This window comes from Ceratotherium simum, chromosome 37 (genome assembly GCF_057802395.1).
Source record: "Ceratotherium simum simum isolate JZ-2026a chromosome 37, ASM5780239v1, whole genome shotgun sequence".
Taxonomy (NCBI): domain Eukaryota; kingdom Metazoa; phylum Chordata; class Mammalia; order Perissodactyla; family Rhinocerotidae; genus Ceratotherium; species Ceratotherium simum.
Genome location: NC_141936.1, coordinates 12,506,304 through 12,524,597, shown reverse-complemented (window position 1 = coordinate 12,524,597; position 18,294 = coordinate 12,506,304). Strand labels below are relative to the sequence as shown.

The window sequence follows — 18,294 nt, the reverse complement described above, 5'->3', positions numbered from 1 at the left end:
CTGAAGAGCTGACAAGTGATCCTCTCTCTGAATTGCAAACCACACGTCAAATATTTCTCATCGACCATGACCATGGCTTTTGCGATATCTGGTAGGTTGTGATTAACAGGCTACAGTAAAATGGGATGGCAAATTAGAGTTTACAGGACTAAAAATACTGTTAGTAATTACAGCTTCGAGAAAAACAAAAGCTAGATTTATGCAGGAAACAATATTGTTTTCCCAAACGATACCAGCTTACTCTTCAGAGGGAAAAGAAAAGGCAATATATCTGTCTGATTCTCTGATGGAAGTCAGGAGAAAATACTATGAAACATGCAATTTCTTAGGATACTTGGCGTAGTCAAATTAGAAGAAGCTAAGAGGAAAAATCAAGGATAGAACTACCATATGATCCAGCTATTCCACTGTTGGGCATTTATCCAAAGAACTTGAAGACACCAATTTGTAAAGGTACATGCACCCCTGTGTTCATTGCAGCGTTATTCACAATAGCCAAGACTTGGAAGCAACCTAAGTCCCCATCAAGGGACGAATGGATAAAGAAGATGTGGTATATATACACAATGGAATACTACTCAGCCATAAGAAACGACGAAATCCAGGCATTTGTGACAACATGGATGGACATTGAGGGTATAATGCAAAGTGAAATAAGTCAGAGGGAGAAGGTCAAATACCATATGATTTCCTTCATTAAGTAGTAGATAATAACAACAATAAACAAACACATAGGGACAGAGATTGGATTGTTGGTTACCAGAGGGGAAGGAGGGAGGGAGGAGGGTGAAAGGGATAATTCGGCACATGTGTGTGGTGATGGGTTGTAATTAGTATTTTGGTGGTGAACATGATGTAATCTATGCAGAAATAGAAGTATAATGATGTACACCTGAAACTTTTACAATTTTATAAACCAATGTTATTTCAATAAACAAAAAATTAAAACAACAACAATAAAAAGAAGCAGCTAAGAGGTAAAGCACAAAAAGGTTTTACTAAAGTGAAACAAGAATAAAAGAGTTTGTGGGAAATTGTTATGGACAGGTCATTTTGATAAAAATTTCAAAATCTATCATGGCTTTAAGTAATGTGAAGCAGAGACCAACCAATTAAAAGTCTTGATGGTGGGAAGTACAGTCCCTCAAACACTTGATGCAAAAAAGACCTGAGAGATTCCTCAGATAGAACAGAGAAGCAGTATTTATCCTTCAAAGTGTTAGCTAATTGCTTTAGAACAGAGGTTGGCAAACTTTGTCTGTAAAGGGACATATTGTAAATATTTTAGGCATGCAGACCATAAGGTCTTTGTTGCATTTACTCAAGTCTTCTGTGGTGGTGGGGAAACACTCATAGACAATACGTAAATGAACGGGTGTGACTGTGTCCCAATAAAACTTTATTTAGAAAAACAGGCAGTTGGCCAGATTTGGCCCCAGGACGGTATTTTGCCAACTGCTGCTCTAGAAAATCAAGGATATGAAATCATAAGACTTTACTTTTCCAATTAATGCTTTAATTGTCAAGTGACATTGCCAGGAATAGGTTGTTTGGCAAATGTAGTTGGAAGACCTGAGTTCAGGGACCCACTCCATCACTTTAGGATTTTGAACAAACATTTAACCTTTCAACACCCATGCACATTTCTTCACTTACAATACCTATTCTGGCTACTTTATAGGGTTTCTGTAAAAACTCAGTGAAATTAATATTGGTGGAAGCACTTTATAACCTAAAGCATTATAAAACTCTCATTAATGGGTGATAAATAAGCAGAAAGATTGTTAGATAAGCACCTAAAATGGTAGCAATAAAAAGGATGCAAATTTGTGGAATCACTAAACAAACACTTTTGTAGTTAAGGGGCCTCTGTCTCAAAATGAAAAGGAACAGGTAGATCATTAAGTTGCTATGAAGTCAGAGGTCTAGAAATGGCTACAAACTGTATGGAGACAGAGCAGGAAGGACTGAGAGACTGGACTCTTGGTTAGACTGCCTGGGTCTTATTCTTGGCTCCAAAATTTACTAGCTGTGTGACTTGGGTATATCATCCAAGTCAGCCTTGCCTGGAGAAAATACTACTCCCTACTCTGTAGAGATGTTGTCTGACTTATGAATCCATCTAATGTTCTTAGCAGAGATCTTGGCAGACCAGAGTATTTAATGAATATCAGGGTTTTTTTTTTTTTTTTTTATTGAAATGTTTCACAAAGTCATATAAGTTCAGAATGGAAGAGTCTGCAGAGGTCGTTTACCAGATGTGTGAATCACCTCTATGAAATTGTGGCTCTGTGTTTATCCCATTTCCATTTGAACACTTCTTTTAGGAGAAAGCTCGTTACTTTGCACAGAACTCAGTATAGGTAATGATTTCAATATTTCTAGCGTTAATATAGGAAAGTTATTTCTTTCGGAAAAATAAAGCAGTAGTTCAGCTGCATTGTCTCATTTCGTCCCTCCTACACATTTATAAACCCAAGTAAAACAATGGGAAGTGTTTTGTTACCTTAACAAATGGTGTCCACTGGATGTAGCTTATAGATACAACATTGGCGAGGAAACCTTCCTTCACCTGCCTCTCAAAGGATTGGCTGGCAAATCCATGCCCATTTCATCGTGCATGGGCAGCATGTGTTATTAATTGCTTCCTGGCATGATAATTAGTATTAAAATTTTTTTAAATTCTGAATTAGAGATGATATTAACAACAGAGTAGGCCTACAAATAGGAAAATAAACTAATGGCTACACAACTGATTTGAAGGGAGCTTAAATCCTGTATGATTTTTTCCCATAATTATCAACACACTAATAAAATATCAGGTCCATTCATTTCACATTTTTTATATATTCATACATAAATATTGTTTATTATAAATTAGTCAAGTTTTTTTGGTTTTGTTCTCAAACAAATGATATGATGCACATTTTCATGCACCACAGGAATCCATTATTTCTCTATCATCTTAAATTTCTTGTAGAACTTTGTTTTAGGCAATCTCTAAACATTCACTGTTGATTAATTTTGAAAAGTGCTTTCATAAACTAAAAACTCGAGTGGACTTTGCCTAAGCAAATTAATTCTCCCTTCAGTTTCCAGGCATATAAATAGGGCTTGAGTCCAATTCTTTGCTTTTCCTCTTTTAAATAACATTTCTTTAGATTAAAGGGATCTCTGCCTACTGGAAGAGTGAGAAAGGATTATGATGGACAGCGGAAAAAGGGTATTTTTGAAGACAAACTTAGTGAAGGAAGAAAAGTTGTCAATAAAATTGAGTTGTCATAAGAATAGCTCGAAGCCTGTGGCATTGATTGATGAATTCCCTTTGCAGTTACTAAGGTAAACCAAAAATACATCCCTAGGTCTTTTACCTCTTAAGCAATTCAGGCAGAAAGTTTTCACGGACTAAGCATCAGAACAACAGCAATCTGCTGAGTTAACAAAACGCCACCCTGAAGATCAGTGTAAAAAAAAATATAAAAGCTGGAAAATTATGCTGCTCTCACAAATTAAGCAAAATATCACTTTCTTCCAATACTGCACTGTCAAGAACAATGAATAAGCATTTGAAAAGAGTCTTAAAACTGGAAGGAACTTTTGAGCTCACATAGACCAAGTCACTTGGGAACTTGTGATAAATGAAGTGTGACCCTTAATTTTAACATCAGTTGTTTTACCCTGCACCTACTTCTTATTATTTGTCAATGCTATTAGACAAAAATGGCAGTGACCAAAGACTTTTCTTTGGTACAGATATATCTACCCATGAATTTCTGGTTGAAAATACAGTCATGTGCAACATAAAGATGTTTTGGTCAATGACGCACCGCATATACGATGGTGGTCCCATAAGATTAGTAGCATATGGCCTAAATGGCTATACCATTTAGGTTTGTGCAAGTACACTCTATGATGTTTGCACAACAATGATATTGCCTAATGACACATTTCTCAGAACATATCCCCGATGTTAAGCAAGCGTGCCTGTACATAAAAATTCTGGCGGTTTCACGGATACATGGTTAAATTCTCTTGTAGGTTAATAACATGATTATGTTGGAACTAATGAGTGGCAGAAATAGACAAATGTGTCTGCTGTGCAATTACTACTATGGAGAATAATAACTCAGTTTTAGCTATTTGACATTTATCATCCTTTGCCAAATCTCCTTTAATGTCTAGCTTCCGGCCAACAGCTATATTGCAAGTCAATTCATGTAGAACCAAGGGAAATATTTTACAAACAGTTTATTTTGTGGGCTCATTTTGAAATTATCTTCCTTAAAGTTTTTTAACTAATCAATGCTGTTTAACACGTCCTTATGGTTGCTCTGAACATTGAATGACACCTGTTAAATGTTTGCAGAATAAAATTAACAAAAGCATCTTCTGAAGTTGGACTCCACGTATTACAAAGAATTTCAATTCTTTTTTTCTGAGGAAAATCTTGGCTCTCTCTACAAATAGTCACTTGTCAACTTTATACAAAAATGAGACGCTCTTCCTCAGGGATATTAGAGGCCTTCACTTTCATGAAAGAATGTCAGCTCTACCCTCAACAAGGCCGAATGCTAAAGGAGATTAAGCTACCTTTAACTGGAGACACGAAATCTCTGACTCTAGAGTTACAAACCCTGCCTGAGTCACAAACTCAGACACCTCCAAGGGCCAGGCAGGTAACATTGAGTGAAATGGACTGGAAATAAGAAACCATATTGAGTTTCAGGTCTGGGATGACAGTATGAGGAACTCTGTGGACCCCCCAGTAAAACAAGCGAAGCTGGCAAAAACTATAAAAGCAAATATTTTAATTTGCTAGAAATTGTCCTAAGAACATACAGAAAATGAAGAAATGTTTTTCAAGAAACCCTACTAAAACTCAGAACAGAGAGAGTGTGTGCCACTTAAATCACAACTTACTTTCTCCTCTTCCCCCGTCCCCCTTCCCCAGTTCAACTTGACAGAAGCTCCATTTGGGCCTCCTCTCTCCTCAGCTCCCAAACAAGCGTTGCTGTATCTCACTAAGATTCAGAGACTGCCAGCATTTCTCGTCCCCTCCAACTCCAAATTGAAGAGGCTAATTCTTGGTGACTGAAGCCAAGAAGTTGGGGGATTCTTTCTTTCATCTAGGCTCTACTCAGGTGCTGCTCTATATGTGGCAGGGTGACAATACTAGGGCCGTGATCACCCTCACTCCCTTGCTTACAGAGCAGAAGTTCCACACTGGGAGAGGCAGGCCAAGAACACCAGAGGCTACTGCCTCACCCAGTCCCCAGAGTTGTAGCTCACAGAGTTACCCAGGAGGAGAGGTAGTCTATAAGAAAAGAGAGTTCAAAGCCCTCTCCAAAGGAACTGAGATTATTTGAAACAGTCTGGGGAAGTTCAAGCCTACGGGCACTCTCAAAAAAATAGCCCCTCTTAATTAAGAGCAATAAGCTAAACCACAGGCCAGCTAGTTTGCTAGAGAGAACCAGAAAAAGAGACAGCTAAGAAGAGCCCTCATGGGGTCAGAATGAAAATCAAAACTGGTCTCAAAAACTATGCCTGTCAAATTTAATCGGATCAGATTGTTGAGCAATTTATACTCCAGGGCATTGTTAGAAGCAATAGAGCAATCAGCTGGTAAATAGAGGAGTCAAACAGGCAGGGGTGTAATACCAAATGAAGTAGGCACCTTAAAAGAAGGATCAGGGAAAGAAACAGTCAAAGAGAGACTTGCTAAGACCAATGTCGTCCAAGCTGACTGTGCACAGGCCCAAGGCTGTGCACCTCTGAGGAGTGACACCAAAGGCTTCACACTGCAAGAAGGAAACAGACTTCACTAAAACAACCTAGCCAAATTACAAAATGAAACAACAACAAAATAAGCCTGGGAAAGAGGGAGGGGAATCAGTATCCAGAGTTGTTATATTATCTAAAATGTCCAGTTTTCTGAGCTTCTTAAGATGCAGAGAATCTTTGCTCATATTTCTATATCCGTCAGAGATTCTGGTAGAGTAGTTTGCACATCCTAAGACCCAATAAATGCCAGCTGGATGAGTAAGTGAAACCATTGCCACTTGGGATGACCGAGGGCTATGTAGCTTGGGCTTGATGGCACAGACATATCAAAACTTAATGACATTTATACCTAGGAATCATATAACCAGATATCTGTCAGATATAATCTGACCGTAATTTACATACAAACATGTGATAATCTTAAATTTACTAAAAACAACCAAAAAGCTAAATATCTTGGAACTTTTCAATAATACTAATTTAGGGTCTTCAGCATGCATTAGTAATACAAACCGTTTATGCCTCAAATAAACATCATCCTACGATGAAGAAATTGTACCTTTTACATTTTAACAAAATAATTATATTTTCTGAGGGAATCTACCAGGGAATCTTGAAAAAGTGCTGTATTCACTGCACTAAGAGCTGGTGGACTTGGGTTTTGGGTTTTTTCCAAGTTTTGAGTTCTGCGATTTCACAAATGGAAGCTTAGTCACCCAGTTTGTCAGAATAGGAGAACTCTAGTACATTCTGTTTGTTTAGCCTGTGGTGTAAATACATTCACCAAATGATATTTTATCCTGGCACTACCACTAGGCTCTGGCAAATGAATATTGTGAGAGTGTTTCCAATGTCAAAGTGTTTCTTCATTGGCCTGTCTTGTAGCATAGCATTTTAAAAACTAGGATAACGATGGTGAATCAGCTCCTTTGGAATCATATTCAGTTCAATTAGAAACTAGAGCTGTGGTCTTAAATTAGATACTAAACTGACTCAGCAGCCCCTGGAGGAATTATGTGATGCTGAGGGTGGTGGTGGGAGGACTGGGAATGTGATTATTCTTACCATTGGGACCTTAAAATAAACCTAGGAACTTGGTGCTGCAAAGGATTTCAAGAGAAAAAGATACCCGTGGCCTTTCAAAGTTGCTAGGGTCTTCTCTGCCTTTTTTTTTTTAAGCTTTCTATATTTGCTTTTGATTTTTGTGTATTAAATGTTTAGAAGAACTATGTGGGGCTTTAGGCAATAAAATAGTGATAATGGGACTGAAAAGGCATAGCCAGAATTGAAAAATCAAAATAGCTTTTGATAATCAGGTAGAGATGAAGAGAGAGGGAGAAAGATAAGATGAGTGTGAGTCTAAGGATTACAGTTTGGGAAAATGTGTAGATATTAAAACCATCAATAAAAATTGAAAATTTGTGAGGCAGAACATATTTTTGGGTATTTACTTCCAGTTATGTTGAATTTGGGTTATTTTTGAGATGTTCAGGTGGGTGTATCTAACAGGCACCAGAAATAAGTCTACTGTCCAAAGATGGCTGTCACTGGCATATAGATGTGGCTGAAGCCATTAAGTATGGAGGAATGATCAATGAGATCAGTGAGTAAGAAGGGACCGGGCTTTGAACAAACCTTTGGGAAATGCCACAATTAAGTGCCAGGTGCAGGGAACAGAAGTCCCGGAAGATGACAAAGAAGTAATGATCCCAGAGGCAAGAAAATAATTAGAAGAGAGAATAATGTTCTTGAAGCCATGGAGAAAATAGCTAGTTTTCAGAAGCTGATTGGGAGTATGAGTTCAGTTAGTTCTGCTATTAGCTAAATAATGTAAGTAGTGAAAACATGTCAGTGGATTTGGTGACACTAATAAGAGAAATTTCATCAGAGTGGTGCGATATCCAGTTAGTAGAGACAGTCTACTTTTTATTGGTTTTTAAATTTGGTGGTTAAGAGGAGAAGGAACACAGAATAAATGGTTTTACAGGGAGAGAGGGTCAAGGAAAGTGTTTTTTGCTTGTTTTTATATTTGCTTTTTAAAGAGGATTTGGAGTAACAAAAGTATTTTTAAGGATGGAGGAGAAGTATATGCAAGTATATAAGAATTCAGTGGTAGATAGTACTTCTATGCAGAACAATGACCATTTGTTCTAAGACAGATATACCTATTGGATTAAGTTTTATCTTTTGGACAATTCTGTCTTAGGTCTTCATGACGTGAATTGTTTACTTACCAGAACAATAGTTTCAACAGAAATATATATACTATATAGTATATATTATGTATATAAAAATATACATTGACTAATATGGATAGGTACACATGCACATATATATACATGTATATGTATGTATATACACACATATGAATAAAGGAAATGAATTAGCATAGTTCATGCCCACTGTCCTTTATTTTCCAGGTTAGGTTAGACTTTGTTTTCCAAATCATCCTCTGAGAGCAAGGCCACAAAGGGTGGTTTTGTCTATTTGTTTAGTGTGGTAAAAATTTGGACAAGCTAATTCAGGTCACCAGAAAGGGGAGTTCTGGTAATGTACTAGGTCCTAGACCCAGAGAATTTTTGAGCTGGAAAGCATTTGAGGGATTGATTAGTGACAGAGGGCTTAAGTCCAAATGCAAATAGAAATTGGCAGGTAACAAGAATGAGGCCAGGTGGGTACAGATGAAATGACAGATGTCAGAAACTGGAGACCCGTCAGCTGGTTCCATCCCATAGATGTGCTCTGTTTTCCTTACACAATGTTGAAAGAAAATTTATTACTGGCCAACATTTAGAAATCAGATTTCATGTAGCAAACTAGATTTCTGACTTCTCTTGAAAAATTAGAAGATCTTCAACCTAGGGCACAAATTCCCATTTGGAGTCAAGGTGAGTTGACATGCCTGCTCTTTCTAGCTTGTGGGGGAAAGTAGGTAAGGAAATAACCTGGGTGCCAAGAGTAGACCCATTAGGTAGCAGGATTAGGGTGATTTTCTTTCTGATTGCTTTCGAATGATCTGTTATGTAATTGCATTCTATTTGATAAAAGAAAAAACTGGCATAAATAAATGTAATATATCTCAATCTAGAAATTGGTTGCTCGGGATCTTCCAGTGGTACGGGATTCTATTTGGTGGTAGAGGCAACGGCCGTAAACTAATTGATCTTGACCTACAGACGGGTATCCTGAGCTGGTTTTAACTGTCTCACCAACGTTCATTTTCTGTCCTTCTTCCTAGCGCGTATGGTCTTTGATGAAAGCAACAGGTGGACCGGGACCATTTGGGAGAAGTGGAGGCTGTGTTTTCCTTCCATGTCTATACAGGGGTGAGGTGCAGCTCAGGTTGAAACACATGAATAGGAAATACATCGGGGGTAACTAAAGGTTAAAGTTTGAGAAACTTTAGAGCAACAGTTGCAACTGGGTGTGATTGTGCCCCATACCCACCACGCCTGGCCAGAGAATATTGGCAATGTCTGGAGACATTTTTTGGTGGGGAGTGGGTGTTACTGGCATCTAGTGGATAGAGGCCAGGGATGCTGGTAAGAATCCTATAATGCACAGGAAATCCTCCCACAACAATGAATTGTCCAGCCCAATGCAACAATAGCGCCAAGGATGAGAGACCCCGCTTTAGAAGAATTCATCCCTGGGTGCCTGGTAAAACTACCTGAGCCACAGCTGACTTAGGCTGTCTGCTTAATGATTATATTAAACCACACCCGAGGCATAACTTAGCAGGGAGGAAAATTCCCTTCACCCCTTTCAGCCATTTCAGATGCTTCTGGCAAGTACACTGAATGCCTCCGGATAATCCAATTAAATTCCGCCAACATAACAGACACTATGTGCCGGGTACTGTCTAGAATATAAAGTGAGGGCTGTCTCCGGTTCTTAAAAAGAGTGTAATATCCAAGTATGGAGGAGCAGAAATTATGCTTTTAGCACTTTCTCATTTCCTACTAAACCTTTAGGGTAAGCTTCTCTTAATTGTTAGAAAAGAGAGAAATAATATTCCATAGGCTTGGAACTAAACACCAGACATTCTGTGGTGGTCATCAGCCAGGCCCACTTTTTTATTTCTTATTTTTCTATTTATTTATTCATTTTGAAATTTAAGGCCCTAAGTCGTAAAATAATATTGTTATTCCTTCAAACTAGTTTTCCTGGGACTTTGGAAGAACTGATTAAGAAAGACATGTTAAACCAAACAAATGATTCTACTAAAGAGAAATAGAAATTATGTAGTTAATATCTTTGAAGCTTAAAGGTATTTTAATGAGAGACATTGTTTATTGTTGTTGGTTTTTCTTGATTGATAGGCTTTCCACTCAGAGGAAAATTGCTATAATTGCAGGAATTGTATGAAATTTGAAACTCAAAGCTATTCTGAGCTATTTTAGTAATGTATTCTTCTGTCAAAATGAATTTAAAAAAAACAATTGAGAAACGGTACAAACACCAAGGTTTGAAAGTACACTCAGATTTATTCATCCACTGTATTTTTAGTGGCAAAAAATATCAGGATACATGAAATACCTCATTATGTATTTGAAACTCTGGCTTACATGCTTAAATAATAATGTCTTGCTTTTGGGGGGACCCTGGGACATGACCACTGTATAAGCACTTATTATCAGAATGCCCCGGCGCTCAGTTGCAAGCCCCTGTCTCTATCTAGATACTCTGCCTGTTTTGGCTCATCTCTACTCTCTGAGGGTCACCCCGAAGACCTTCAAATCTCTTATCTCTCACCCTGATCTTGCCAACAACTCCAACCGTACATCCAACCACCAATGTGACATTTCCACTTGGATGACTAAAAGACATCCACCATCCTCATCCTCCTCCCACCTCCAACTTGTTTCTCTCTCTTTCAGTCTTCCCTATCACAGCAAATGAAACTTCCATCCACCTAGGAGCTCAAGCCAAAATCATAAAAGTTATTCCCGATTTCTCTCTTTCCTTCATTCAATCCATTAACATGTCCTGTTTAATATATATTATGTCCAATTTTGAAGCCTAATTTTTATGTATAATTACATTGTGAGCCTTTATTTCTGTGTGCTTAAATATTTTTTGCAAACCTTTGTATGTAAAGGATGCATAAGTCTTTATGGTGTAGATGTCCAAAGATTATTTACCATTCTTGTACTGTGGGACATGCATGATCTTTCTCATCTTTGCCATCACAATCTGTTAATTTTATTGAATATTTATATAGTGCTTATTATGTGCAGGCACTGTTCTAGCACTTCAGAAATGTTAATGCATTTAATCCTTACAATCCACGAAACAAATGCAATTATCATCTCTATTTTGCAGATGAGGAACCTGAGGCAGCGAGAGACTAAATAACTTGGTCAAGATGCCATAGTTAGAAAGAGGAGCTGGGATTCAAACCAAAGCAGCCTGACTCTAGAACCCATGTTCTAAATCAGTCCACTATGTTGCCTTAGGCACATCAACCATATTTTACACCAGTCTGCATGTAATTCCGGCCACTTCTTTAGAATATATTTCTAGAGTTGGATCAACAGGCATGAACATTTAAAGTGTTTTACATAGTACATATCACAAAGTTTTCTTCCAGAAAGATTATACTAATTTTATTAATTTACACTCCCAATGTCAGTTGCTGAGTGTCCTATTTGCTCTGCTTATATCAACATGGAGTGTAATAATTTTTAAAAATCCCGAGCAGTTTATTAGGAAAAAGTTATATAATAGTTATAGTTGCAACTTTCTGATTTTCAGAGACATTGATTTTTTTTCATGTGTATACTAACAATTTTATTTCTTGTTTTGTGAATTTCTTATGTTTGGCTTTTTCCAACTTTGTTATTCGGATTTTCATTTTTTCATATTGAATTGTGGCAGCTCTTTATGTATCGAGATTAACACTGAAACTGTCAAATATGTTGCCTATGTATATCTGTATATATATATTTTTAAATGCAGTTGATATTTGGCTTTTCATTTTGTTCCTCTTGTTTACTGAAGTGTAAATATTTTAAAATTGGTTTCTGCAGTCACATCAAGCTTAAATAGTCATGTAAATAATCACCTTTATTTCCCTCTTAATTCCTTTTCATATTATGAATTATTAGAAGCTCATTCCACTTACCTAACACTTAGCTATACATTGTAATTCCTTTAACCAGTAAGAAAAAGTCAATGATCTTAATTTTTATATGTAGTATTTACCTACAACATTTGAGATAAAATTTGGACTCAATTTTCGATCAAAATAAACTTGTAAAAACCTTCTCTTTAATAGTTTCAGGATCCAAGACATTGATAAATGTATGGACTAGGTCTAAGGCCTATACTCAAATTACTACTGTATTATTTGGTCCCACACTTTAGGTTTATCAGTCATTGTTTACCAAAATCTCTTCTCAGTTTTATTTATCACTCTTCTAGGTTTCTGTTTCCTACACATGACCCTCACGGATGTAGGGCCACCTAGTTGCTTTGGTGGATGACGCTTTTCTCCACTAGCCCTCAGTGTCATGCTTCCCAACAAAGTGTTCTTTCTAATTTACTGGCTTCTAGCGGCTTGGTAAGGTTTAGTGAAAATTTCATTTGACCAAGAGTCAGAAGATTTTCTCCAGATGCTTGGATTTCCCAAGGTGTGGCAGGGGCTACAGCCCAGGGCGAGGTGAGGCCACACAGACCAGGTTGTGGGCACCCTGTTCTACTGCCCCCAGAGCCTTGCTTTATCTGTTTTATCTAAGAAGCAAGCCTCCAAAGTTGTTCCCTTCTGGACAAACCTAAGGTTTGTCCAGAAGGGAATGGGGCGGGGATAATAAAGCCCCTGGAAATATATCAAGATAGAAGAAATAGAACTTATCTGAACTTCTCCCCTGAAAAACAATACTGGATGAAGCTGGTAGAAATAACCTGCCAGGGGTAGGGGCTGAGAGCTTCCTCTGCCCCCTCCTCCCTAGGAGGCTACATGCTCAAGTAACCCTGATGGTTGCTTCAATGCCTCCCAAGCTGAGTGGGTCCACTTAAATACAAGGCTTTCTTTTGCCCATCTGGCTGACTTCTATCATCAGCATTTGATTTTTCACTTTCATATGGGCAGCATTTAGCTTCCTCTTAAAAATTGTTGAATAAGGGGCCGGCCTGGTGGCATAGTGGTTAAATTCGCATGCTCTGCTTTGGTGGCCCAGGGTGCGCAGGTTTGGATCCTGGGTGCAGACCAACGTTAAGCCATGCTGTAGCAGGCGTCCTGCATATAGGGCAGAGGAAGATGGGCATGGATGTTAGCCCAGGGCCCATCTTCCTCAGCAAAAGCAGGAGGGTTGGCAACGATGTTAGCTCAGGGCTAATCTTCCTCACACACACAAAAAAGTTGTTGAATAAGTATTTAAAGACTATCACTGTGCAGTGGGTACTGAATTAGTAGCCCGAAGAAGGGTTTCTGCAGATGTGAGTTCAATCCTGGTTTTAAGTATTTACATTCCACACTGAAGTATGTAGGAATAAAGGGGCATCATGTCTGCGACTCAGTTTTTAGGAAAAAATCGTATGTGTATATTTACACGCAGACGAATATACACACACAGAGGAAAGGAGTATAAAGCAAATGTAGTGAAATGTTAGCATTTGGGGAATCTGGGAATTCCTTGCACTCTTCTTGCAATTTTTCTGTAAGTGTAAAATTAAAGATTCAAAAAAATAAGTTCCCAAACTTGATTTTTTAAGGAAAAAAATTAAAAATTGCTTGAAAACTTAGTCAATATCTGGACTAGATAATGTAAAATGCCCCCTCACAGTTCTGTAATTATATATTTCCTTGATCATGTGAGTCTAGATTCATCCATAGACCAACTTATCAAGTGGGGTGTTTATCTCTTCCTTAACTTTTTTTTTTTAGGTTTCAGAATAGACTGGTATAGATATATTTGGAGAAATAACATAAAATAAAAATCAGTCATATGACATATCATTTTGTCACTGTTCCCGCTGAGTTGCATTTGCCTCAAAGACCCACTGTAGTTTTGCAACATCATGTGTGGATGTTGAAGGCTGCTTGAGAACTTGATTCATTTATTTACAAATTTAAGGCAAATGTAACACATTTCCAAATACCGTAATTCGTCAGTTAAAATGCATGCTAGAGGATATAATTTATTTGCAGGGCGATAGACAAGAGTCTTAAAATGATCAGTAAGGAAAGAGTCTGACAGTAACTATGAATAGAAATAATGTGAATTGTCAAGGTAATTTTAACGGAGCATTAAACCAAAAGGTGGTTCCTGAAAAATCAAAAATTAAATTCCAGTAAATAGCAAAGAGTAATAGCAGATTAAAAAGTGACTAAATTAGCTTTTAATTAAAAAAAAAAAAGTTAAAAGTACTGAAAAGTCCAATTCCTACCACTTGTGTTATGGATCTCTTTTAAGATAATGTCTCAGCTGTTGGGATGGGAGATTGGCTTCCAAGTCCATTAACCTTCTCCACATTTCCCTTCTTTTAAGTAACCAGGTTAAAAAAAAAAAACACTCTGAAAGTCAGTATATGACATTTTTTCAGAATGGCAAATCAAAAAGAAAATAAATTATATATTTTGATAGGAGAACTCTATTTAGAAAAATATAAGCACAATTTTCACATTTGATACCTTTGAACAACCTTTAAGGGTAACTTTCAGGGGGCTTCTGAACCAGACTTCCTGGCTAGCAATTCCTTTTTGGCGTGCCTATCATATTTCTGACTACTTCAAACTGCTCTTCATTAAGACTTCTCATTTTAGCTGTGAAATGAATGCAGTTCCCTAATGAAATAATGACTAAAACTCCTTGTTTGATGCTTGAGAACAAACAGTCATGCTGATGCATGCACACAATATCCTCAAGGTTTTCCAAGCCTGACATTATCTCTTCATAAAAAAAATTTTTTTTGAGAAAGATTGGCCCTGAGCTAACATCTGTACCAATCTTCTTCTATTTTGTATGTAGGACACCATCACAGCCTATTTTGTATGTAGGTCCGTGCCCGGGATCTGAACCCAGGAACCCCGGCCGCCAAAGTGGAGAGTGGGAACTTACTACTAGGCCATGGGGCTGGCCCCTCCATAAAATTTTTGGGTGGACATCTTGAAGTCAGAAAACATTGGTACAACGAGGCACTTAGTTCTAAGAAACTGCAAATCTAGATACTTGGCGTTCAGTACAATGGATACCAAGGCAATCAGAATTGGATATGAAAATTGGTTACTAATTTTGGTCAGGAAGAAATGAGGTAAAGAAGCAATGACTAACATCGAGAGGGTCCCCAAGAGTTATGAACAGAGCACAAAGCAGTAAATTATGGGACAACATTGCGACAGGTTCCTCAGATTCTGTTGTGATTATTTGTCAATAGATTTAGGTTGGAATGATTTTGTTAAGCTAATTTTTTAAAATTAAATTTTAATGTAATTATTATTTTAAAATACAGTCTTTTTTCCTCTTTAAATTACACTTTGATTTTGTGCTGATGTGGAGAATTTGTTTAGATAAGGAATTAAGCACTTTTTCCTTGACCATTTTGGCTCCTCTTTCTGTGTGGCTCTCTTGATCAAGAGGTCCTTGTCCTGGTTAGCCATCTCTTTAGTTCACCTCAGTTTCTCCTCTAGATAACAGTTTCCCCTCAGCAATGTCCAACTCTGGACTTTCTTCTACCCACCCTAGAAATCTGTGCCAAGCCAGAAAAAGAGAGAGAATTTGGAAATTAAGAAGAAGTGACTAGAGGATATTTTTGAGAGATTAGGGCTAGTTTTTCATAGGCACCTTGAAATTTCTTTTAGGTTTAGAGTCATGCACAATTTTTAACATTTGCTGGTTTCAATTACTATAAACTGTTGTAGGAAAACAAATCTTCCAATATGCCTTTTATTTGTATTTAGATTTTTCCCCGTTTGGAAAGAATAGAAGGAACGATAAAGGCAGGATGAATCAGCTCAAAGTCACTGACGTCATCTGACACTATAACAGGACAAGGAATTAAGAAAGGAAGTCATATAGTTTTAAGTCCAAATTTGAGTCCATTGAGATTGGTGGGGGATGGGAGGAGAGTTCCCTTACACTTAGGAAGATCCAATGGTAACCTTAAATTTGGCGATAAATGTAGCATTTCTAATTGTAGATCTGTAATCCAGACTCCAAAAACATAAAGTTTAGAGATCTCTTTGCCCTTCACTACAGTTTTTAATGCCCCAACTTTTGTGTCTTCTCCAAGTGGGAAACTTGTTAATACAGGAGCTGCTCGGATAACAACTTTGACCAACGTGTAGCCGCTGAGAGCTTGTACTCTCCACTTCTCTCCCGTTTACAATTTATAGCTGAGTAATTAGAGATGTGGGTCAGCAAATGCTTGCATTTTCCAGCTCATCTTAGAATTGAATTTGCAAAGAAGGTATAATTATTAAATTACTTGCCGCTTAATCCTTTCTGTTTTCCCCAAAGATTTTTTAGCTAGCAACTAGCTTTCTGGACAAGGGATCAGAGCCCGAAAGTAGCAGAATCAACATCATTTGCCTAAACAAGGAGATTGAATTCACTCTGTTGAATGGACTCTGCTTTCTTTGTGCTATGAGACTCTGCAGTGTGGAGTGTTCTACATCCTCTGTCTGCCAGTTCTGGTAGAACTGCTCATTATATATAAAAAGCTTCTCCATCCCATTTTCAGCTTCCGTTTTTTTCCTTTTAACAGAAATGCTGGCATGCAACTTAAGTCCAGGAATAGCTGAGAGCTGATACCCTCAATTTATTCATGAGAACTACATTTCTCTCCTCTTTGGAAATATTCTCTCCCAATCTCTGTAATCATGACCTCACAAGAGAGAGGTGATTTCAATTACACATGTAGCTTTGTAGAACATATATGAAGGAGCATATTTCACACCAACAATACGTACTCACATTCTAAGCCATAAGAGTTATATTTATCTATAAGAACATCTTTTCTCTTAAAAAGGAAGGATTTGTATGTAAAGCCCAGCTCCAGTATATTAAAATGCATGTCTGTATATGTCTTAGGTTGAAAAGGTTTTCAAATAATGACTATAACTTCTAAGAATGGTAAAAAATAATTTGTACACAATTTTCATGTTGGAAAATCACTAGCAAGAATTATAAAATATATTGAAAAGAACCCAAGAGAGTTCTTGAATGGTCTGTTATTTCTCAGCATATAATACTATTTCTGAATCTTTTTTCTCAGTCAGTTTTGAAAATATAAACATCATTTTTCCTTTACAGAGAAATGATCAATTAATTTACCTGTTGAAATGAGCAAAATCGGAGTAGAAACATGACCTCTGCATTTATTTTGTTAACAGTCTGTATAAACCAGTTATGTATTTTCAAAAGAATACTTTCTCCACCTTGTATTTAACGAAGTATAAAACTTCCATCCTTAGCATGAGCACATGTGCCCAATTCCCTGCTTTATCACACAATATCCTGAGAGTGGTGTTTACTTACAGAAGCGCAATTTTCAGATTTGTCTTCCACAAAACCAATTTGGCAGGGCGTCCTCTGATTCTGCAGCCAGTAGTCTGTGGACTCCAGCAAGCTATTGCTGCGAAGAACCTGAGGGAACCGAGAAAAACTTCTCAGTGCTATTCGGCAAGGTTTTCTATTTAAACAAGCACCTCCTTTCTGAAGAAACCGTAGGTGTTTTCTTTTCCTCAGAGCATCTGGATACGAGAAAAAACTTGCAGGATAATAGTACCTCTAGAAAGTGTAAAATATTCAACCAGGAATTGGCTTTAAAGGCATACATTGATGTTAATACTGATGTTTCTTCTCTCATCAAATCCAACATCTGCGAACTTCAATGTATGTGCGACTTTTGCATAATTTGCAGTCAAATGATTTTTTGGGATATGCTTCAATTGGCAATGGAGACAAAACTTCACTTTAGTGTTAGAGTTTTTTCACACTCTACTCTTTTCTATTTTAAAAAATGTAGTGTTTTTCCTTTTGGTGTAATTTCTACTGAAATAGTGATTCTTCAGTTCTTCAACTTTGCTAACATATCTGTGAAACAGGGTACTATTCTTCTAGAACATCTAGGTACTATGTTAAGCTTAAAAATTATTAGGAATAAATAAAGTGCATTACAATAATCGTTTTCCACGTAGAAACAGTATGGTAAAGCAAAATGAATTTGAATACATGAATTAACAAAACCAAACATGATTTACAAATGCCTTGTTTCTGGGCTTAAGTTTTAAAGCAAGGAAGAACAATCATATTTCTGAGCCAAAACATTTTGAAGATGCAATCTCATAGACAACCAGGTGACTCAACTTCTAATACGTCTTAACACTACCTAAATATTGTATACGATTTTTCTCATTTTATATAAGATTACCAATGCTCTCCCAGCACCCTCTACTTTATTAGGGTACATGTCTGCTAATACTTGACTTCTACCTTGACTTAAGCAATATAACATATTTAATCAGTTGAGTTAATGCCACAAAAATAGAACGACGCTTCAATTACATTT

The 18,294-nt window shown here is 37.2% G+C and overlaps 1 protein-coding gene across 1 annotated transcript in view; it reads right to left on the bottom strand.

The window, feature by feature from the left end:
* The window catches only part of SPHKAP (SPHK1 interactor, AKAP domain containing), a 171,822-nt gene that overhangs the window by 91,602 nt on the left and 61,926 nt on the right, over positions 1 to 18,294 (bottom strand). Inside the window, exon 3 of the mRNA XM_014785364.2 lies at positions 17,262 to 17,369. Coding sequence (XP_014640850.2) covers positions 17,262 to 17,369 — 108 coding nt within the window. The remainder of the gene's footprint in view (positions 1 to 17,261; positions 17,370 to 18,294) is intronic.